The 22182-nt window shown below is 51.6% G+C and overlaps 9 protein-coding genes across 9 annotated transcripts; 3 read left to right on the top strand and 6 right to left on the bottom strand.

The window, feature by feature from the left end:
* Positions 1–133: 133 nt before the first annotated feature.
* On the top strand, positions 134–1237 carry KD926_011307 (uncharacterized protein; the record flags this gene model as incomplete). Its single annotated transcript, XM_053103575.1, has 1 exon — positions 134–1237. One exon carries the CDS (start codon positions 134–136, stop codon positions 1235–1237), a length of 1104 nt encoding a protein of 367 aa, XP_052953050.1.
* A 528-nt stretch (positions 1238–1765) lies between these two features.
* Positions 1766–5103, bottom strand: KD926_011306 (uncharacterized protein; the record flags this gene model as incomplete). The annotated part of the gene is made up of 8 exons (XM_053103574.1): positions 1766–1834; positions 1886–2022; positions 2106–2584; positions 2652–2767; positions 2819–2932; positions 3419–3708; positions 3782–4934; positions 4999–5103. 8 exons carry the CDS (start codon positions 5101–5103, stop codon positions 1766–1768), a joined length of 2463 nt encoding a protein of 820 aa, XP_052953049.1.
* A 421-nt stretch (positions 5104–5524) lies between these two features.
* Positions 5525–7096, top strand: KD926_011305 (uncharacterized protein; the record flags this gene model as incomplete). Its single annotated transcript, XM_053103572.1, has 1 exon — positions 5525–7096. The coding sequence occupies one exon, from the start codon at positions 5525–5527 to the stop codon at positions 7094–7096; it is 1572 nt and encodes a 523-aa protein (XP_052953048.1).
* Positions 7097–7770: 674 nt separating this feature from the next.
* KD926_011304 (putative C6 finger domain protein) lies at positions 7771–10487 on the bottom strand (the record flags this gene model as incomplete). Its single annotated transcript, XM_053103571.1, has 3 exons — positions 7771–8636; positions 8697–9198; positions 9528–10487. The coding sequence occupies 3 exons, from the start codon at positions 10485–10487 to the stop codon at positions 7771–7773; spliced, it is 2328 nt and encodes a 775-aa protein (XP_052953047.1).
* Positions 10488–12099: 1612 nt separating this feature from the next.
* Positions 12100–13021, bottom strand: KD926_011303 (putative formin binding protein; the record flags this gene model as incomplete). Its single annotated transcript, XM_053103570.1, has 2 exons — positions 12100–12927; positions 12998–13021. 2 exons carry the CDS (start codon positions 13019–13021, stop codon positions 12100–12102), a joined length of 852 nt encoding a protein of 283 aa, XP_052953046.1.
* A 476-nt stretch (positions 13022–13497) lies between these two features.
* Positions 13498–14568, bottom strand: KD926_011302 (nonribosomal peptide synthase; the record flags this gene model as incomplete). Its single annotated transcript, XM_053103569.1, has 1 exon — positions 13498–14568. The coding sequence occupies one exon, from the start codon at positions 14566–14568 to the stop codon at positions 13498–13500; it is 1071 nt and encodes a 356-aa protein (XP_052953045.1).
* Positions 14569–15265: 697 nt separating this feature from the next.
* Positions 15266–17251, bottom strand: KD926_011301 (putative tubulin-specific chaperone; the record flags this gene model as incomplete). The annotated part of the gene is made up of 4 exons (XM_053103568.1): positions 15266–16369; positions 16425–16506; positions 16568–17021; positions 17080–17251. 4 exons carry the CDS (start codon positions 17249–17251, stop codon positions 15266–15268), a joined length of 1812 nt encoding a protein of 603 aa, XP_052953044.1.
* A 217-nt stretch (positions 17252–17468) lies between these two features.
* KD926_011300 (spliceosome assembly protein PRP11) lies at positions 17469–18262 on the top strand (the record flags this gene model as incomplete). Its single annotated transcript, XM_053103567.1, has 2 exons — positions 17469–17480; positions 17561–18262. The coding sequence occupies 2 exons, from the start codon at positions 17469–17471 to the stop codon at positions 18260–18262; spliced, it is 714 nt and encodes a 237-aa protein (XP_052953043.1).
* Positions 18263–19072: 810 nt separating this feature from the next.
* On the bottom strand, positions 19073–21214 carry KD926_011299 (serine/threonine protein kinase CBK1; the record flags this gene model as incomplete). Its single annotated transcript, XM_053103566.1, has 4 exons — positions 19073–19385; positions 19441–19917; positions 20001–20504; positions 20601–21214. 4 exons carry the CDS (start codon positions 21212–21214, stop codon positions 19073–19075), a joined length of 1908 nt encoding a protein of 635 aa, XP_052953042.1.
* Positions 21215–22182: the final 968 nt, after the last annotated feature.

Raw genomic sequence — 22182 nt, 5'->3', positions numbered from 1 at the left:
GGCCCTGCTGGTTAGTTGGAGATTCCCTACAAATGATTCGATTTATCGAAAGTTCGCTCCAATTATTCATCTAGCATTGAAATTTCTTAAAGCAAAAGCAAAACTAAGGTTGCAATTCGTTCTTCAAGTAAGAATGGCAAGGTCTGTCACAACACCGCCGGGCTTAGAGCAGAGAGAGCATCCGCCGCATATCACAACTTCACCCAGCCAGAACGAAAAGAGTTCAAATGACGCCCGTTCTACCGTAGGCAGCTCTGAGGATGATTCATCTCACAATGCCTCCGAGACCAACAACTCTGAACTTACCTATCCTGAAGGCGGGTGGGCTGCCTGGAGTGTCGTCCTAGGGAGCTGGATGGCATGCTGTGGTACAATGGGGTTGTTGAATAGTTTAGGGATCTTCCAGGCATACTTGGAGGGAAGTGAGCTACAATCCTTCTCCTCCGGACAAATCGCCTGGATTTTCGGCGTCTATTCTTTTCTGGCCTTTTTCTGTGGAATCCAGGTCGGTCCTATCTTCGATGCAAAAGGACCCCGCGTTCTAGTTATTTGCGGCTCGATTGGAACGGTCCTCTGTCTCATTCTTCTGGGTTGGTGCTCATTATATTGGCATTTTATGGTGGTCTTCGGTCTTTTCGGAGGCATTAGTCTGTCCCTCACCTTCAATCCTGCGATTTCCATTGTCGCACACTACCTCAATCGAAGACGGGGCCTAGCAACTGGAATAACTTCCTCTGGTGCATCTTTCGGCGGCCTAGTCTTCCCTCTTCTGTTCCAAAATGTGGTGTCAAAACTGGGATTTGCATGGGCCACTTGTGTGATCGCTCTCGTCAACGGGGTCGCTTTCATCATTGCGATCCTCCTTATTCGACCAAGATTCGGACCCAAATCGAGTACAATCGGAGCGATTCTTCCTGATATATCGATCTTCGGCAACGCCTGTCTGATGCTCGCAAGCATGGGAATATTCTTTATGGAGTGGGGTCTGTTTGTCCCCATCACATACCTGACCTCCTATTCCTTGTCTCATGGACTGTCACCACGATTCTCATACTTGCTCCTGTCGTTGATCAACACCGGGGCGATCTTCGGTCGATGGATCCCCGGTTACTGTGCGGACCGCATCGGCCGATTTAACACCATCAACAATCCTTGGATGTCTTCTATTTACTGCGTGCCTGTGGATGCCCGCCAATTCAAGCCGGCCTCTGATCACGGTGTTTGCTCTTCTCTTTAGATTCGCAAGTGGAAGTAATGTCAGTTTGGCGCCTGTTTGTATTGGTCAGCTGTGTGAGCTAGAAGCTTATGGACGATATTACGCGACGGCATATGCTATTGTCAGTATAAGGTATGCCAGTGTCTACTCAGAATTGTAATTTTTGTTGAACATATACTAAGACTCTTGATAGTTGTTTGACAGGAATTCCAATTGCCGGGCAGATACTAACTGCAATGGTGAGTACTGGGGCTTGATTGTATTTACTATCCTCAGTTACGCAGCCAGTCTTGTTTGTCTTATTGCTGCAAAGCTATATAAGTGCGGGTAGACTCAATTCAAGACAATATATTAAATAGGCCATCTGGACATGTTTTGACAAGCAGGCAGACCTGATAATGTTCTCTAGTTCGTGTCTGGTGAAATTACTGGTAGAAGAAATCCCGGTCCGTAGAACTACTTCGAGGCTCTGTCAAACAATATCTCATTTAATGCTACTCCTGGACAAGCAATGTATACTGATCGTCATACTCCGTGTGGTTATCCCCTCTATTCCTGCCCATTCGCCAGCAGAATCCGGCCCCCATCAACACAAAGTGACGTTCCATTCACGTACGACTAGACCCAAAATTAGCAGATAAACAACGCAAAAGTAATCGGAAGACTCACTCCTGCACGACTGACAAGGTACAAGATCGTCCCTGCCATATCATCCTCATTCCCCGCCCGCTTCGCAGGGACCTTATCAAACAGCGCACTGAAAAGATTCCCTTCTTCCCCGACAGGGTTCATGTTACTTGGGACAACTGGGTCGGTCAGTAAATAACCACGCACAGTCATGTACGTACCTCTCTCTCTGTGTAGACGAGAATATATTAAGATCACTCACATCCAGGATTGATCCCGACAACTCTCACATAAAACTGACTAAACTTCGCCGCGAGCAATCTCACCAAATGGTCCGTTGCGGCCTTGCTGGTCGCATAACTGGTCAAATCCACATTCGTCACATTATGCATGCTTGCGCAGGAACTGGTTATCACGATCACGCCCCGTCCGTCGTCCCGGCCGATCTGGCCATCGGGGAGTTCACGGCATGAGGCAGCCTCGAGGAGCGGGAGAAATGCCACGGAGAGGAAGTAATGCGCTGTGGTGTTGATGGTGAATGTGTCGGTCCAGTCTTTGTGGTGGGAGGACCACATTGATGCTTGGAGGTCTGGGAGGGATGCTGTGAGCACGTTGCATTGTAGGGGAGGGTCTCGTCGGATTCCGGCGTTGGAGATTAGGATGTCGATGTGGGTTTCTTGTTGACTGAGTGTGGTGGCGAGGGATTGAATTGCTTCTTTGGATGAGAGGTCGCATGGAACTCTGGATGAAGAGTTAGTGCAGTACAAGAGGTAGTTCAATCATGAGGTATTTTTTTAGATGTGCCTACCCATGGGCAGATCCCCCAGCCTCCTTCGCAAGTTCGATCAACTCCGCGACCTTCTGCTCGATAGGCTCGCTTGGTAAGGCTACAAGGTACACTTTGGCGCCATTTACCACAAGTCCCTGTAGGTTCAAGTCAGCGGTTAGATAGAGCGTGTCAAGGGGTGTATATACCTTCGCAATCATGTATCCTATGCCACTACTGCCTCCTGTTACAACTGCCACGGATCCCTTGACATCGAACAAGCTGCCGCTAATAAGCGAAGACATACTGACGATAGTAATGGACTGAGACTCGATTTGAACGAATCGTGTCGGTGTTTCGCGAAAATTGGAATATTTTAAGGTGTTGTTTCCGGGCTCTACCTCTCTCGTCGGACATGCCGACGACGAACACGCCATGGTTCTTGCTGCAGGATACCTCGGTTATCTATCTAACGTAACAGTCTGTTTTTGTTCTCGTTAACCGTGTGCGTCGAATTCTGGCTCTCCACTGATAGAATTATCGGATTATGTCTGACTTAGTAGGCTGCTAAGGACTGGTAGTTACCGGAGACGCATGAACAGGGTCTACACTGGGTATAGGTTCTTTGAATCACTTTCATGGTAGTCTAAACCTTCTTTCCCATATACACATCCCTCTCCTAAATCCTAGTTCCTTCTCCTACTAGGCCAAAAAGCACAGGATCACTCCTTATAATGCCCCCTCGTCCTCCCCTCCGCCAAGGCCAAACAATCATCCAAAACCCCCGGATCCCTCGGAACAAGCCTCACCTTAAACTCTCTCGGAATCGCCACCAACGCCGTCTTGAACTGGTTATAGTCAACATAGTCGGTATTCGGCGGGCAGTCCTTGCTCGCAACGACCTTGTACGATGACAGAATCCGCACCAGCGCTGAATATAACAGGCGGGATGCAATGAATTGTCCGGAGCAGGCTCGCGAGCCAGTCCCGAAACTGAGATGGGGGAGGCCGGTGATGTCGTCTTCGGTGGGTGGGTTTAGGGTCTTGAGCCAGCGCTCGGGGTTGAATTTGCTACCGTTGGGGCCGAAGTGGTCGGTGTCTATTTGGTATTGGTCTATTAGGTCTTATCCAGAGGATCAGAAGGGGACTCGACTGGGGTTGAGACGGCTTACCGTGGTTTCCAGCCTGAGCATTGATCAGAATCATCGTCTTTGGGGGAATCATCGCCCCGTTCCAATTGACCTCGGTGACGGTTTTCCGGGGCAGGCTCATCGCGCTGACGGTATAGTAACGGCCGGCCTCTTTGACGATCGCATTGATGTAGGGAATGGTTTCCTCCTTGAAGCAGGATGACCAAGCGTCGCGAACATCGGGGTAGTGGCGCTTGATGTCCTCGTAGGCGCGATCCTGCCATGCCTGTCCTTCCTCGGTCGCGAGGGATCCAATGCACGAAGTGAGGGTACCGGGAATAGTCTCGAACCCTCCGGAGACTAGCGATAGACAGATGGAAGAGACTTCGACGCCACTGAGTTTTCTTTCTTGATCTTTGAGGATGGCGGCAGAGATGCAGGGCTTGTCCGTGCCGTTCTTGATCATCTCGCGGACTTTGTTCAATAGGAGGTCCAGGTAGGTATCGCGGCGTGTGCGGAGTTCTTTTGAACGGGCGTTCTTCTCGTTGTTGGGGAGGTACCGAAGCGCAGGAATATAGTCCTGGAGGTTCTCGGAGGCGCTGCGTAATAGGGAGATGGCCGATCCCACATGAAGAATCTCGCGGAGGAGCTCGTCGTAGACGGCGTCCATCCGGATTCCGTAGCAGAGGGTCAAGGTGGTGTTGAGCGCGTATCGCTGGATGTAGGGACGAACATCCACCTCGACCTGGCCGTTCTGGCTGTCCTTGTTCATGTCGCGCAGGATGCAGTAGCTCTCGAGGTCGAACATGGGGTAGTAATTTCTCAAAGCAGGGCGGCCCAGCGCGGTCCCAGCAGCCTTGCGCTTCTTTTTGCACGACTCATCCCAGGGCGAGGAACCAATGGTGAATCCTTGGGTGCTGCTGATGACGCCGTGGAACGTGTAGAGCTTGGGCCGGTCAATGACTGCGTTCTGGTTGCCCAGGAGCATCTTCTTGCAGTCTTCGAAGGAGTTCACGACGACAGCTCGCGTATTTCCGAGTCTGATCTGAAAGACGGAGTGGTTGTACTGGCGCCACCATTTCTCACAGGTCGTCGCGTGGTCCTCGCCCAGTTTGAGAAGATGACCGAAAATTGGAACCGCGCCGGGGACTTCAGGCATGCCTTTGATATGAGGGATGTCCGTGGCGTACATAACCTGTCCAAACTGTCAGCTACAAGCATTCAGGAGATAGCGAAGAATGGGCATGGGCAGGATTCACATTGTAGAGCATGTATGTGAGCAGGACGACGACGACTGCCGTCACGAATGGACCAGCATGCTCCTGCTCTCTGATCTGGTGCCATTGATACCCCAGCCAATCCATGCCTCCACGGGTCTTGAAGTCCTTTTGAACGAGAATTCGGGATAGACGGTTCTTGGTTCACGGGTATGCTGTAAGAGAGTGTCCCGAGATGTTTCTAATCGAAATCTTATAAGCTAGGGCCAAAACCCCCTGGTTCTTATTAAGCCCGAGCAGATGCAAGATCATGTCAAAGATGAATCTCCGCCTCTCCCTTGCGTGGCGGCGCGGCCGAGGTTAGGGCTGATCCCCATCGGGGGGTCCGACGACAATCATCAGCCAATCAAGTCTGCAATGATATCAGAGATAGAGATATGATACTGATAGCGATTGATTCTCTCCAGGAAACGGCTGTAGATAAGGAATGTTGGATTAAGGCTTTATAGTGAAAGCCAGCTGCATAGGCCGAGTCTCTACCCGCTCTCCTCCACTCCTGCTGAACACCATGGATAATGTCCTGTCACCATCACACGAACACAACGACAAGAAAGAAGATGCCTATGAGGCAAGGCAGAAGGCGGATTCTCTCGCTGTAGAGGAGCCGGGCCACCTCCCGTCTACCCAACGCGCCCTCCAGGCCCGCCATGCCCTCTTCATCGCCTGGGGAGGCACCGTCGGCACCGGCCTGTTCATCACCACCGGCAAGACCCTGGCAACCGGGGGACCGGCATTCTTGCTCAGCAGCTACATCTTCATATCCATCCTGGTCTACTTCATTCTCACCCAGGTGGTTGAGATCGCGACGTTTATTCCTGTCCGCGGAGGCTCAATGAGCCGGTATGGTCGACGCTTCGTGTCCAGGAGTCTAGGGTTCGCGATGGGCTGGCTCTATGTTTACTCCTTTGCGGTTCTCGTTCCATTCGAACTGACGGCGTGCGCTATCCTCATTGACTTTTGGCAGCCGGGGATCAACAGCGCGGTTTGGATTACTATTCTCCTGGTGTTACTAGTGCTTCTCAACGTCCTCCCCGTGCGATTCTACGGTGAGGCCGAGTTCACCTTCACCGGCTTCAAACTCGCCACCATCATCGGTCTTCTCTTGCTCTCGTTCATCCTGTTCTGGGGAGGAGGACCTCACCGCGACCGGCTTGGGTTCCGGTACTGGAAGGATCCCGGCGCCACAAAGACCATGATCCTAGACGGGGACGTGGGCCGGTTCATTGCCGCCATCGCGACAATCCTCAGCAGTATCCTTCCCTTCTCCTTCACACCAGAGATGGTCGTCGGTACCGCCGCCGAGATCATCGAGCCCCGGAAGAACGTTCCCCTCGTCGCAAAGCACTTCACCTGGCGCCTCGTCACTCTCTTCGTCGGCAGCGTCCTCGGCATCTCCGTCATCTGTCCCTCGAATGCGTCCACAATCACCGGTGGCAGCGACGCCGCATCCTCCCCATGGGTCGTGGGGATCCGTCTCGCAGGGATACACGGACTCGACAGCGTCATCAACGCCGTGGCCCTCACCGCGGCGTGGTCAACCGGCAACGCATTCCTCTACCTCTCCAGCCGTTCGCTCCACTCCATGGCGATGGAAGGCAGCGCGCCTCGAATCTTCCAGCGATGCACCGCGAAGGGAGTCCCTATTTACGCTGTTGGTGACACATCCTGTATCTCACTCCTCGCCTATCTGACCCTCAACTCGTCCTCCGCGCGTATCCTGAACTATCTTGTGAATGTAGTGAACACAGGCGGGTTCCTATCATGGGTCTGCTGCTCGATCACCTATCTACGTTTTCGAAAGGCCTGTGATATCCAGGGGATTCCGGCGTCCGAACTCATGCAGAGATCGATTTTCCAGCCCTACGCGTCGTGGATCACGCTGGTTCTGTTTAGTATACTGTGTCTGCTCAATGGGTTTACAGTGTTCTTTCCATCGCAGTGGTCGGTGGCGGACTTTTTGTCGGCTTATATCGGCTTGCCGGCGTTTTTCGTTTTGTATTTCGGTCATCGAGTTATGTATCGGGATGAGCCTTGGGCTATCCCGGCAGATCTAGTGGATTTGCAGCCGGGGGATGATTGATCCTTTGGAGGTGGACATTGTCTCTCATACAGGCCGTCAGGATTGAAGGGTATAAAGCATTGAATCCAATTCGGTTCTTCTACTTCGAACTATATCTCCAATATAGCTTCGGCCCCTATAAACTGAATATACAACAGTTTTCTACATCTCATAACTAGATACATACAGTTTATTCTCCAAAAAGGTAGGTCTCATCTCTAGCGTGGTGCACCATATTGAGGCCACTTAGGCTACTCGACCCTCTACTCAGGCCCTGCTCAGTATTCAGCTAAGGGCGAGCACTAAAATGGAAAGAGTAGATCGACAGTGATTGAAGAAAACCCGGTACATATGTGCCAATAATTTCCAATGATTTGTATTTCAAGGTGGGAATGCAGCCAGAACGCCGTTGTGCTGCCGTTTCCCCAGCTGTGGACAGAACTGACAATCGCAATGAACTCCTGAGCCATGTCTTCCCCGTTGGAATTGATGAATATAAAAGAAAAGAGAAGAAAAAAAAAGTAAATAGACAAGCGGCCACCATTAAGAAAGAATTGGGGGTTAGTTAAGAAAGAAAATAAATCTAATGAGACATCGTTAAAACAACTGAAAACGTTTCGCCAATTCGCTTTTTTCATGTTACAGGTTGCAGCAGTAGAAATAAAGACATTAATAGAAAAGGTATCACCGCATTCTTATTCTCGTGAAACAATCCAGGAACGGAGAACCATGCCACAGAGGCGCTTGATCACCTGCGTGGTTCCTTTGCCGCCTGCTTCTTGTTCCAGGAACTTTTGCGCCACATATAATTTGGCGCCGGAGTCCTTCTCGTTGGTCGTGATAGGCTGGGGGAAGCTGCGCGGGAAGTCGGCCCACCGTTGGCCAAGGTGACGAGCAATGGCAATCGAATAGATGACGTCGCGGTTCTCGAAGGTATCCAGAAGCGTGCGACACCGAGCCAGGGTATCGTCGATCTCCTTAGCTGAGCTAGCCTCGTTGTCGTAAAGCGTCAGGAAATACCCGATGGCACTCCAGAAATCTATCGACCGCTGTGCAAGTTGATCGGTGAGTGACGGCGGGTTGGCGGGTGTCTCCCGGGGCGGGAACTGCGCCAAAGGATTGGCGTCGAGGTGTTCTCCTGTGATCATGGCTTCGATGACATCGAGTCGCTTCGACGCGGCCAAGAGGTCGTAGTCTTGTCCTAGGTTGCCGTTCGACATGTTCATGACATGTCGACACAAAGCCATGGTACCCCATACCACAGACGCTTCGAAACTCTCCAGTCGCGCGATGACGTTAGGGTCGCTTAGGTTGCGGTCGTTGAAGGCGTCGATCAGTGCCGAGTACTCGGCCATCAGTTGCGCATTGCCCAGAAGATGATTCAATGCCTTCTCCTGGTACCATTGGGTCTCGAAAAACTTGTCCATGGCGGGAGCATAGGTAGCCAGGAATACCGCCTGGATTTCATCGAGACGGCTCTGCGGAAGAGAAGTGATCGGATGAGGGGGCGGAGGAGGAATCCCTCTCAATGCGAGAAGGTCGCTGACCTGAACTTGTTTTACTGCGAAACGCGAGCGTGAGCATATCGGACCATCGGTCACAGTAATACCCGGGAGCTTACCTCTGAAGCTGGTCGGATCCGACGCTGTGGTCGTCGTTGCCGGATTAACAGTCGGCTGTAAGCCTCCATCGGTCGCATTGTGTAGACTGGCCATGTTCGCGGAGTCGTTGCTGGTGTTGTGGTGGTTGTGGTGGTTGTGGTGGTGGTGGTGGTTGTTGATGACGGTATTGTGGTTATTGTTGTTACTGCCGTTGCCGTTGTTGCTTCCATCCAACGACGGGTCGATAGCCGCGCCGTACTCGTAGCGTTCGGTCGACGTGCTAGGCGACTCAGACGGAGCGAAAGGTTGGGATACAGCAGGGACGTAGCCAGGAGGAGCAGCCGGGTAGGACGGCGAGGATGAGGTAGAAGGGTCTTGCGGATTGACCACCAGCGAGGGATGAGGATTGGGAGCTGGCTGGATTGCGGAGGGAGTGGGCTGTGACTTAAAGACCGGATCGTAGCCCAAGCATTCACGTTTACTCTTCACGCAGTTTCGGCAAACTGGATGGCCCTCGTCGCACTATTGAAGTAAACGGCAGTAGCGGGTTAGTGAAGAGCTTCGCGAAAATAAGAGCTGGGTGGGGTTTGAAAATTCAAGTAAAATGAAAAAACCCCTCCAGGTTGACAGTGAAATCAACAAGTGATTGTTATTTGTTTTTTTTACTTCCTCGAAAGAAAAAAGCGAAAGAGAAAAAGCATAGAAAAGAAGCGAGGGCGGGAATGGCGGGGTTCCTCAGCAGTCGGTGGGCTGGACGCGAGCCGAAGCGACACAGCGGTCCTGCCTCACCTCTCAAACCCACCATCCCAGTGATCCTCTGCCTTCCCTCCAAGCAGCTTCATTCCACGTACCTTGATTCGTCGTTTTCGACATGTGAGACACCCGGTTTTCGTCCTGCGCTTCACCTCTTTCTTGTGTCGCCCGCCCGACAGCATCTTGTTCGGATCCCCTGGGAGCTGATACCGCATCTGCGCGCTCTGGTTCATTCCCATTTGCCCGACGGTGGTCGGATATCCTGTCATGTACTGTCCCACCGACGCCATCGGTGGCATCGGGGATCCGATAGGTGCCTGTGGGATGTGCGATGCCTGGCCCTCCATCGTCTGCATCCCGGGCGTACTCATAGGCGTAGACCCAGAGGGACTGGCGTGATACATTTCGGGATTGTGCTGCTGATATTGCTGCGGTTGTCCTGGTTGTTGCCCCGGTGGCTGGGGCGTGGGGGAGGAGTACTGCTGTGACGGCGCATGCTGCTGGTACTGCGGTTGGGGCTGTGGTGTTTGGTTATGGGGCGTTGGCGGCTGGTGCTGCTGGTGCTGCTGGTGGTGCTGCTGCTGCTGCTCCGGGTGGTGTTGCGGATAGGTGCCATTTGAATGAGATTGATAGGAAGTGTCGGTGATATTAAAATCTGTCGAATCGGCAGCAAGGCCGGATACTGCATGGGACTCGGTTCCTTCGGCACCAGGTAGTTCGCCGTCTTTCGTATCGAACGAAAAATTCGGATCCCCAGACAAGTCATCCAGGTGTGAATCCTCATGCGGTATCGTAGTGTCCAAAGGGGGTAACGACGTGTCAATCGACGGTAGCGACGGTATCGTGGAATCCATCGGTGGTAGTGACGAGTCCATACTGGGGATAGTGGTGTCCATTGCCGGCAGGGACTTATCTATCGGGGGAAGTGAGGTGTCCAAACTCTGGAACGTCGCCTCCAGGTCGACATGGCTGGTGTCTGCAGCAGGCGCATCGCTCAATTCCCCCACCGGATTAGGCGGTTCGCTCGACGGGTTTGCTGGTTCTGTCGTGTCCGCCATCTCAGATCACTGGATATTCTCCGATTCGGGAAGCTGCACGGGAAAGATTCCGAGAGGGCCGGGCGGACAGTAGATCGTCGACGCAAACTTTCAAGCACGACTCGATTCTTGGGAGGGGATGTGTTAACGACCAGGGTTCTCGTTTCGCCGTTGTCGATGAAAGGCTGTTCTCCGGTTCAGCGGCCTGTCAGAACGCAATCTCTGTAGTCTTTTGAAAACGACAGTTAGTCGATCGGAACCATGTAAAGTAGGCTATGTCGTGGCGACAACGGCGCCCAGAAAGAATCGAATGCGATAGTGATTGAATAGGAGGAGAATCCAGCAAGAACATGAAAGGCACGGCTCTCCCAAATTCGCGCATGAGCATGGAAAAAGAATTTGGATATGAGCATCTCAAGGGTTCGTGGGCGCAAGACGGCGGGCGCATATAGATGGCTCATTCTGGAGCATCGATCGGTATATGCGAGTATCGTCATCCTGTCTGAAAGCCACAATTCGACCTATGCTGACGATCGGAAGGCTCATCCATGCGTTCTGGTGACGCCGGAGTTGAACGCGACCGGGTAGATGCGATCCGATCCCCGTCGAGTCCAATACCCACCGCCGCACCAGCACAGACGTCCCCCATCTTATAAATCCGAGGCAGATTGCGAGAAGGTAACCAGAGAACAGCGAGTTGATCATGTCCGATAGTCGGGAAATGGCTGGAGGAGGGGGATAAAGCAGAGGAGGTGGTGTCTCGGATGGCAGGAATTGAGGCAAGCAATGAGAAAATGAAGCCAGTTACTTACCATATAGCGGGTCCAAAGTGAGGCGGAAAAGCAGGGAGAAACGGACTATTCCATGAGAAAAGGCAATTCCGGACCTGATAAGCACAGCATTTGGGGTGGAGGTGGACGTTGGGGTGGATGCGACAGAGGGGGGGGAGAGAGGGAAAGAGAGAGACGATGCGCGACGGAAGAGAGAACTCGGCCGGCCAAAGCTTTTGGGGCCAGTAAATTACGGTTCCCAAAATTTAAGGCAGGAATTTGTCCTCTCCGCACTTGCATTAAATTAGGTTAAGGGTGCACTCCAGTCATGTATGCACCTGCCCGATGTCAACGGATATTTCAATTATATCTTCCATTTACTTTGGCTTCATCTCGCCTTGCTGTTCACATTAAATTTAAGTAAAAATTGGGTTAACCAAATCATCGCTTTAATTGAGAGTCCCCTTGAATTTATGGTCATGTCATGCCCAGTTGCTCTTATTTAACAGGATCAGACTCTATTAACCCCAGATATAGCCCTAATCAAGGATCAATAGGACCCTTAGAAGGTCTCGTGCTTCCTCAGACCAGTGACTTGGAGGTCAGCCCACATGGTAGAGAAAATAGATGTCTCTAAAGAATGCTCAAAACCTTGCGGCTGCATCCCATCCATTCCTTGTAGAGTCAAAATTGGTTGTAATGCGCTGCCTCGTACTCTCCCTTTTACCGACAAGAGTCGGAGGCGATCGAACGGTTTTAAGGGAGCAGGATGCCGTATGTTAAGCATACTACCGATTGAACCAGAGAGTACTTCTCGGGGAGTGTTGTGCCAAGTGGATATAATGTCAAAATCGTCATCATCGTTATTTTTTCATCACTTTCGGCTTGCGCTTCTTGAAGACCACTCCTCCAGCTGCCTCTTCGGGCTCAGTCTTCACTTCAGGAACAGAAGCGGTCGGTGGTTGTTCCTCCTTCGTATGCGACGGCTGATCCGTCTCCGGATTCGCCGCTTCGCCTTCGGTTTTCTCCGGTGTCTTAGAGACCTCTGTATCATCCCCCTCGGCAGGCGCATCCGGAGCCGATGGTTTGTTCTTCTTTATATCCTTCGTAGAAGCAAGCAGCGCATCCAGATCCGTGTCGTCCTGAGCCCCAGGGTACTGCCTTGTCCTCGACCCCCATGGCTTGCTCACGAACCTCTCCGCCTCCTTTTTAGCTTCCTCTTCTTCCTCGTCCGGCTCCTCGTGTTTTCGCTTGCGCACGCCCAGCGACGGCTTCGACGGGCCGTCGATAACCTTCTCCGACACCGTCTGCCATTCTCCGGCCAGGGACATGTCCCCGCGATACTCCTGCGGAATCGCCACCCCCATCTCCGCTAGCTGCGCCATCTGCCGTTTCCGCTCCTCTACGGACACCTGTTTCTCGACGGGCGCGGGCGCAGCGGCAGCGGCTCGTTTCCAGGGAGTCGCGGCATTGCTGGCACTGTCGGCGGGCGAGCCCGAAATGGCCGATTTTAGTCGCTCGACTTCACTCTTCGCTCTCTGGGTGTCCCGCTGCTTCTGCTCGTTGTCGCGGTGGATGTCGCGTAGGAATCGCTTCAGGTTACCCTGGTGTTTGCCGGTGGCTTCGTGTTGGGTTTTCTCGAAGGGGGTGTCGCGGATGAATATCTTGCATTGCTTGCACCAGTATCGAGGCTAGGAGAGGTATGCGTTAGTGGCTTTCCTGGAGGGGAGTTCGGCGACAGGTTTGAGAAGTGAGACACACCGCTGATTTCCAGTATTCGGCCATGGTTGATCAATCGAGAGCTAGTGAAGTGAGGAGGTAGCTAAGCTTAAATGATATCACTGCGCTGGTTCGGGCGCGTTGAGGATGCCTCAGGTGTGACAGGGGCTAGTCCCAATGGGGTAATTTATGGCACCTCAGGCATACAAACTATATAACCATCATTTACTTTTCTTTCACATCTTCTTGTATTTTGCGGCTGTTGTGAATATACTGACGAATATTGACAAATTACAAATAGAATAATATTAGGCCGATCTGGAGATTTGTGCAGACTCTCTTTTAGTGGTTCTCGGGAGTATTATGGATTAATTAAGGTATTTGGTTGACTTTCAGAAAATATACTCGGTGGCTACTGGGTCCGACTTTTCATGTCTCTCCTTCCTCAAGCTCATGAAAACCATCTTGTTACCCTGGACAATGGCCTTATAAGCCCTGTCAAAACGAGAAAGTGCTCCAGAGCACTCAGGAAAGTACCTTGTTTAAGCGAGGCAGTCTAGTTGAGGTTTCACCGATGCAAGAGCCACGAGGTCCGAATCTAAGGTTGGTGGACTGGGCCGGGCCAGGGCGAGAGATAGGAGATTTCCCATATGCTCCCCAAACTGCCTGGCTTGGTCCATTGATAAGAATTCTTCCGTGCTTTCAATCGTCAGGGAAAGGTCTTTGACATTCCGCTCCGACACCACCCACACTCGAGTCGCCGAATGCTCGGGCTGTTCGGGCGAATAGCGAGTGGCCTTGCATGCGAGCTCGTCGACTCTCACCTCCAACAAGTCCCGCGAGTCAACATGATCAACCACGGAACCAAATGTTGTATCGTGGCTCCATCCATCGGCCCTACAGATATCATCGAGCCCTAGTGTCTCATGCGGAAGGGCTTGGATGTGCTGTTGTTGGATTTTGTTCAAGAGATCCGTGAATGAAGAGTGAGTTATCTTGTCGACGCGCACGGGGCTGATATTGACACAAGGCCCAACAATATGCTGGGGATCAGCGATATCTAGGCTAGACCGTCCATTGACGATTTGTCCGAATACAACATCTGTCTGTCTCGTGAATTGAGACAGCACAAGCGACCACGCTGCTTTAACAACAGTTGCCATTGTGGCACCCTCCGGCAGCTTGGGACAAGGCACAACCCGACGAGCTTGGATTTGCGAGAAGCTACCAGTCGCCTGCATGTCATTTCCGAGAAGGGTCATGGTCGACCCTGTCAGTAGATGCTTCCAGAAGGATTGAGATTCCTGAACACGGCTATCAGACTCTGCCAAAAATGTTGCGAAGCCCGTTGGCTGTGTCAACACTTTGCCCAGGTAGGCACTCAACAGATCGTGAATTATCCTAGGCAAGCACATTCGATCGTGTTGCGCTCGGGACAGGCGTATGATCACGTTTCGAGTTGTTGGCGCTGTTCCAGTAACCAGGCAGTGAACAAGGGGGAAATCACTGTGGTCCTGGCCTAGCTGGTTCACTTGCCATTGTATATCAGGATTGTCATCGATCTGAAACCGAGCGAGTGGAACCTCAGTAGAGTCGAAAACAATCTGTGCCATTCGGCCTTGGTAGGAGATTATATCCTTTCAACGATGTTTGTTGTAGCCATGCCAATCTTCGTTTGTCTGCGATTCGTGACCCATAATTCCCTGCAGCAAAAGGTGCTGCTGTGCTCTCTGTTGGCCCTGTTCGGGCTGTGTGTTGCCCTACTGCTTCCCGGCCTGCTGATAGAGGTTGGGGCTGTTACCGAACAGAAGGAGCGCAAAAAGGAAATGGAATCTGACTTGGAGAAGGCGGTGCCACGGCACAGGCGTCTGGGTTGAGTAACATGGCGTATGGGATTGGCTCACTTGTTGGTCCCTTCCTTGCGGGTTTCCTTCCCGACGAGGACGGATGGGGAGCAATGAGCTGGGTCCTGGGGTTGGTGAGTGGTATCACTAGCATCCCGACGCTGCTGTTTATGGGTGGTTGGATTGGGCAACAACCTGCGGCAGAAGAGGTCTCGGAAATGGGTCATGAAAGTGATTCATTTTAATCCATCCTGCAAGGTGTTTATCTTATCTGCCTATGTTAGCTAAGACTTGGAGGGGCTCATGCAGATGTCCATTTTGTGTGCATGGACCCTAGTGTATAAACAGTTTTAGAATGATAGCTGGGATTGGGAGTAGGAGAGCGCGTAAATCATCATATTGTGCCCGCTGGACAATTGACATTAGAATCGTGAATTGTTTTCTTCCAACTAGAGCATGAGCCCCGTTATGAGCGGGGTGAAACTTCTACTCTGACTCTTGCTTCGATGAGGTCAGGTTGGAACCAGAACCCGATGTCCTTGGTGCTGTCCACAAGTTCAACTTCTCTCTTGACAAATTTGGTTTCGTCAATCGGGAGACTGTGACCTTCAACTTCTTTGGAGTCACCGTCTGCAGACTCGTCTTCGCTATCCCATCCATCCGCATCCTCCATGTTCGCTTTGCTGACAGGGTCCAACTCATCCGTTTCCCAAATTAGCCGACATTCGTAAGGTGGTAGATTGAAGAGGCGAGACATGATTGCTTTGAGCTGATATGTGTCGAATGACCGAGGAATCTCCTTTGATTTGATGATTTCGATGGTCTGGGAGTTATCGGACCGCAAATGAAAGACCATTTTCACCAATCGGGCAGCAACCGAGCGTGGGTTCACTGAAGTACCAGCCCCTGTTGAGTCGGAAGCCCGACTGATTATGGGTCCGCCGTAGATTTTGCAAAGCTCACTATAGCGAGGATGTTTCTTGAGGACTTCCGGTTCGGCAGTCTCTGAGTTGGCAGACAGCTCTTTGCCAATAAGCGAAAGATAATAGAGCTCTGCGTTACTGCGGTCCTTCGCGTTGATATTCCCAAAATTAAGAACTTGCAGAGATGCAAGCCGAGATAGAGTCAACATGTATGCTTCGTCTACTGTCATCGGCTTCTCCGGCATTCCTGTGACGACTGACGGCCCGACTGATTGTTTGTAGAGGGGGTTCCCGGAAATCCGAAGGATTTGTAGACCAGGAAAGATGTTTGAGAGTTCGTCCACGAATGACCATGTGTTAATGTCATTTCGAGACAAATCAACGGATTTAAGCGTTGTTGGGAATTGGAAAGGCGCCCCTGCCTGATTCTTGTCATAAACTGCGTTTATACAGTTTCCTCGTAGGGAGATGTGCTCAAGATTCGGGAGTGACGTTAGATGTTTTATTGACGACAGCGAAGAAAGGTCATTGAGTTCTAAACTCAATGACGTGATGGTGTTCGGTATTGACCTTGGGATGGTTGAGATCTGATTAGCACAAGCAGATAGAGTGGTGATGGATGGGAACTGATGTGTCAAAGTCGATATCTGGAGTAAACGATATCAGCATGATCATCTCTAACGGAGCAAGAGTTTGAAATACCTCGTCCCAAGCAAGAAGAGTGTCGTCCAAGTGAAGCTCGGTGATACCTTGGAACTTCAACCCCTCCTCGGCTGGGTCAAACCTATTGCAACTGTATCCGGGTTACTATCAGATGGCACGCAGTTCACACCAGAGGATCTTACTTCAACTTCAATACTTTCAAATTCTCAAGCTGGTCACAGACACCCTGGACCTCCGACCAGCTAGTCAATAAGTTCCGACCGAGGTCGAGCCCCGTGATTTTTGGACAAGTCCGTTGGATCTCCGTAAGAGCTTTTTCGAGTTCTTCTCGTTCTCTTTTATAAGGAAGGACCCCCGCAACACACAGCCCATCAAGAAGCACGATGCGTAGTTCCTGGAGCTCTGCCAGTTGCTTTCGGATCTTGTCGAACCCTACTTCTTCAACAACTTTGCCGCTGATTTCTATCGGCTTTTGATGCGAGTCGCCGGGCGCTACGCCAGTTGATCCCTGTTTCGTGGAAACCTGCTCCGACTCAGAGGCGTACTTCTCACGCACTGCCTCCAGAAAGCCTCGAGGTTTGTCCGCGGCCCGCGATGGACGCACGAACGACCCGGCCGTCGGTTGGTTGCTTTTGCCTAAAACATGGTATGAGTCTAAACAGCATAGCTTGTCGTTTAACCAAATGGGCCATACATGCGAAATACCGCACTCCTTGATGTTCGCCAGAGTGCTTCCCTCGAGTTGAATCATCCCATTCAACCCCGAGCCAATCGCCCGTAGTGCCCTCGACTTTTCCTATGTAGCGAACAGTGCACAGATCGCCATTGTACGACCTCCGTTGACCGAGATGACAAGAGACATCCATGTTGATTCAGTCTTCCTATCACGATAATGGAAACAAGTCCATTCCTCAATGAATTGTTGGCCGGGGAGACTTGATTGCCCGTTTTGTCCAATCGTAGATCGGCCGGGTGGCTGACATAATCGCTATCCAGCGAATTTCCCGCCGCAGCTTATCGCCAACCTGGGAAACTTCAGCCATTCCGCTCTCTCTCGGGGTTGTTCAAGCAGAGATTCTCAGCATGGATTTCCAGGTATGTACTCCCTGATAGACCTGACACACTTTATTCATCTACTATGGACATCTTAAGAAGCTAACATCCCCCCCTCAAAGAATCGTGCAGGATCCAAATTCGGTGGTGGCGGTGTCGCATCGCAATCCGCGACCAATGCAGACCGTCGCGAACGTCTCCGCAAGCTCGCTCTCGAGACGATCGACCTCGACAAAGACCCCTACTTCTTCAAAAACCATGTTGGAAGCTTCGAGTGTCGTCTGTGCCTGACGGTCCACCAGAACGATGGCTCTTACCTCGCCCACACGCAGGGCCGCAAACATCAGACGAACCTTGCGCGGCGTGCGGCCCGCGAGGCCAGGGAAGGGAAGAACCAAGACCCCTCGTCGCTCCCGGGGGCGATGGGCGTGCAGGTCAAGAAGCAGACGATCAAGATCGGGCGTCCTGGTTACAAGATCACCAAGATCCGGGACCCGTTGACGCGACAGCTGGGGTTGTTGTTCCAGTTGCAGTACCAGGAGATTACGCCGGGAGTGCAACCCCGGGTGCGCTTTATGTCGGCGTTCGAGCAGAAGGTGGAGGAGCCTCCGGACAAAAACTTTCAGTATCTCGTCGTGGCTGCGGAGCCGTATCAGACGTGCGGTTTCAAGCTTCAGGCTAGGGAGATCGACCGCCGAGAGGGCCGGTACTGGACTTGGTTTGACGAAGATAGCAAGGAGTTCTGGGTCCAGATCATGTTCAAGACCGAACGTGAAGAGCGATTCAGTGGTGTGCCTGGTTTGGCTCCGGCTATTGGATCATAGGGAATTGTTTCAGTTGCTTGAGGGGGAAGAATATGCTCTAAATTTGCTGGCTTGCAGATATTGATGGGGTGTGCTGTTCATCGAAAGGATTCATAACGGCGTTTCAGGATTTTTCATCGTTTCCATCTTGTGATATTGTGACCTAGCACTTATTTTGCTAATGCTATCAGATTGTGTGCCGGGAGCTCGACACGGCCTTCGTTCTTCAGATACACAACATGTTGTCTTTACTTCAATTCAAGTACGGCGCTTCCATGTATGGACGTCTTCGAAGCAGTCAATGTTATCTAAATTACGCCAATACTTAAATTCGATCGCCATTCTGACTTTGAGCTTGTGGTATAATATGGTAAATTCCGTCATTCCCCACGCAAAAGATTCAAAAAGCAAATTTTGTACTAGGAAATAGAGCCACTCGCAGATGCACCTTACTATTATCCGAGTCAAGATAACCAATTGCTAGTCAGTCCTGATCTGCATTTGCGGAAGTATCGCATAGACTGTGGGCTATGAATCGACCATGCAATGTATGTAGTCTCTTGGATGCCAGATATAGTGTGTAGATAGCAGGCGTCGTCTCGCGACATGCAAGGGAAGAGGGGAGGGAAATAGAAGAAGATGCTCAGGTCATTATCAATAACACAATGATGACAAATGCGCTATATGCTTGATCAAACAAACCAACAGGGGTATGCCGAGATTAAACCATCGATGAATCATTGGAAAGACATCGACGCAAGCCTGCCCGCTTTCAGACTTCCCAAAGATGTTCATTGTACAATGTTCAACTCGGATAATCGACTCTAATGCTTAGTTTCCTTGGAATGCGTTAAACGCCTTGTACGTGTATCCGATGAACGGAAGGCTCATCTCAGCCTCCTGGTCATCAGGCATAGCGCGAGCCTGGGCACGGTGAATAGCACTGGTGTCCTCTTGAGGAATTTCGTCAATGGGGAAGTAGGACACATCAATGTTCGAGCTAAGCTTGGGCTCAAACGGAGCGCGAATGTTGCGAAGCTGCTCCCAGACAACGCCACGGAAGAATGGATGGCTCTTAATATGGGAGGCACCTCCGTATTGACCACCGTCACTTCCAATACGGTGTTCGGTATCACACAAGAAGCTAAACAGTTGTTAGCTCAGTAACACAGCACTGATTGCTTTGGGCGTTTATTCACCTTCGGATCAATCCCTCTGATTCACGCGAAAGAGTGAGCTCCTCGGGGAAGTAAAGGCACTCCCTCCAGTTCACGATCTTGCGGTAGGTATCGGTTGTGTCTTCGGCACAGAATGGGGGCCAGCCAACCAAGCATTCAAACATGATAGCACCAACCGACCACCAATCGCAGAGGTAAGTATATCCTTGGCCGTTGAAGATTTCGGGTGCAATGTAGTCAGGCGTTCCGACAGTCGAATAGGCCATGGCCCGGCGGGACTTTCTCCAGGTGTTGATTTGACCACGGTTTGATACCGTCAGGTTGATCGCATCGTTGAAATAGCCGGAGTTGCGGTTCTTGTCCTTCGAGGTGGAGTTCTTTAGGAGATTTTGGTAGTAGGAGTTGTCATGCGTCTTCTTGCCTCCCGTCGAGAGACCAAAATCGGTAAGCTTCACATGACCACCGCGGTCAAGGAGAATGTTATCAGGTTTGATGTCTCTGTTCCAGGCATCATTGATTAGCATATAATGTATGCAAAACAACCGCCAAGCAGGTCACGAAGGGAACTCGGGAACACTCACCGGTGAAGGAAACCGAGTTTGTGAACGGCCTCGATGGCCATGACAATCTCCGCCATATAGAATCGGGTAATGTCCTCGGAGAAGATCTCATACTTGATGAGCATCGTCATCAGATCACCACCCGGCAAGAACTCCATCAGCAGGTAAAGGTAGGCAGTGTCCTGGAACGAGGCGTGCAGCTTAACGAGCCAGGGGTTATCCTTGGAATCAGCCAGTATATCACGCTCCGCACGAACGTGAGCCAGTTGGTCCTTTTTGAACATCTCCGTCTTGATCAACGATTTGAGAGCGTAGATTTTGCCGTCGGTCTTCCGTTGCACCAGCTTGACCTCACCGAAGGCACCCTTTCCGATCACCTTGATGGTCTGGAAGTTTGCTGGGGATTCTCGTGTTCGGAGGAATCGCAAAAAGTTGGATTCCTTCTTTGAAACGACCTCAACCTCCTGGTTCTTCGTCTCATTGGGGATTCCAGGTTCGCGGATCATCTTGTCGAGTTCGGCAGACCTGCACGTTGCCGGAGGCGTTAGCTCATTTTCTTGCATTATGGACCCCCGGCATTCGAAGAGAGAGAAATGAGAAGAAAAAGAGAAGGAAGCTTACCGCATGTTACGATCGCGCGCACGCTCGATATTCTCGTTGAAGAAGACGTTCACCAGCTCCTTGGCGGCCTTTCCTCGCTTATGAATATTCTCGGAGTATCGTTCGGGGCAACGCTGCAGCTCTTCATTCTCGGCGGGGGCGCGAGGGCTGCGAGGCATCGGCGGAGCCAGATGCCCCGGTTGTTGCTGCCCAGGAGCAGGAGAACCAGCGGTACGGGGCCTCTGCGCGGGAGAGCCCGAGCGACCGAAGAAACCAGTGCGTCCGGCATTTAGGTCCTGGTTGGAGAATTGCTGGATCAGGCCATTGGGTCCATCGTTGGTGTTATAGCCCATCCGGGACTGGTAGGCGGGTTGCGGAGACGGCAAGTTGGGCTGGCCATAGTGCTGCTGCTGAGCGTATTGGGGCTGCGCAGGATAGGGGTTGTTGCCCATGAAATACCCTTGAGCGTAGGCCGCATTTTGAGGATCGACGTATTCCTGAGGACCCTGGTTCTGATAGATCGGCTGAGGGAACGCGGAGGGCGTAGTGGGATACGCGCGATTGTTAGTGGCCGCATTGAAGCCACGATCGTTGTACCCGAAATTCAGGTGGAGGCGATTGTTGTTAGGGTCCATCTTGAGGCTCCTCCCGAGTACCAAACGGTGGTTGGACGGGGGATATAGAAGATTGGTGAAGGTCTCGATATAAAGGAGGGAAAAGTTGAAACTCAAGGGGGGGAGAGGGGAGGGGGGAAGAAACTAAAGGAGCGGTGGCTCAGGAGTCGCCCGAATTCCCCGACAAGTAGGAGATCAAAGGAGAGGAGGAGGGGAGGAAAATAGTGGAGAGCGGCGTTTCGGTCTCCACGCGTTGTTGTTCAGGCAGGAAATGCGCAGAGGCAGCCTGACAAGGGGGGATGGGAACAACAAGACTTTTAGGGAGGAAGAGAGGAAGCACGGAACCAACGCAGCGAGGAATGAAGAAAGGAGAGAGGAGAGAGTGAGAGTAAGACTCAGGAGGGGTTCATATCGGACTGTCCAACGTGGTAAAAATTACCGTCAAGTCTGGACTCTCTCGCTACGGCGTGCCGGTGGAACCAGCCGTGCGGGTGGTTCCTGAGGCTACCAGGCACTGGGCCTCGCGTGACCGGGTCTCAGAGATCGATCTGGATCTACGAAGGATCGAATCTTATGATATTGGGATTAAACTAGGGTCTATTGACTGCCGACCTAGATCGAAAATGCCGATGTCTTTATCTTAGCTGTTGAGATCGCATGCTGTACTAAGGAGTGGTATAGTGTTCCCAATCGGGGAAAGCGCCTCGCTGCCGCTTTACTATAGACAACCAGGGTAAATATAGTTAACAGCGTTGGCTCACTTAAACTGGCAGGGAATTATCAATAAGTGATCTGACAGATTATAGTCAAGTCAATGGTCTTCTGCATTACAGTGTTATTACATTGTGGATACTGAAGCAGAAAGGCACTACATGATTGTTTAGGTAGGTCTTAGTGTTGATCGTTCATACTACTCTGGACCACACTTATTGAAGTTATAAGAGACTTACATTATTGCTGTGGGCTTGACCTTAGTACGGACAGAATCT

The sequence above is a fragment of the Aspergillus affinis genome (assembly GCF_023601865.1).
Source record: "Aspergillus affinis strain CMG 70 chromosome Unknown NODE_93_length_150861_cov_87_049760, whole genome shotgun sequence".
NCBI classification, from domain to species: domain Eukaryota; kingdom Fungi; phylum Ascomycota; class Eurotiomycetes; order Eurotiales; family Aspergillaceae; genus Aspergillus; species Aspergillus affinis.
The sequence above is the reverse complement of the archived record's forward strand: the minus strand, read 5'-3'. Positions and strand labels throughout refer to the sequence as shown.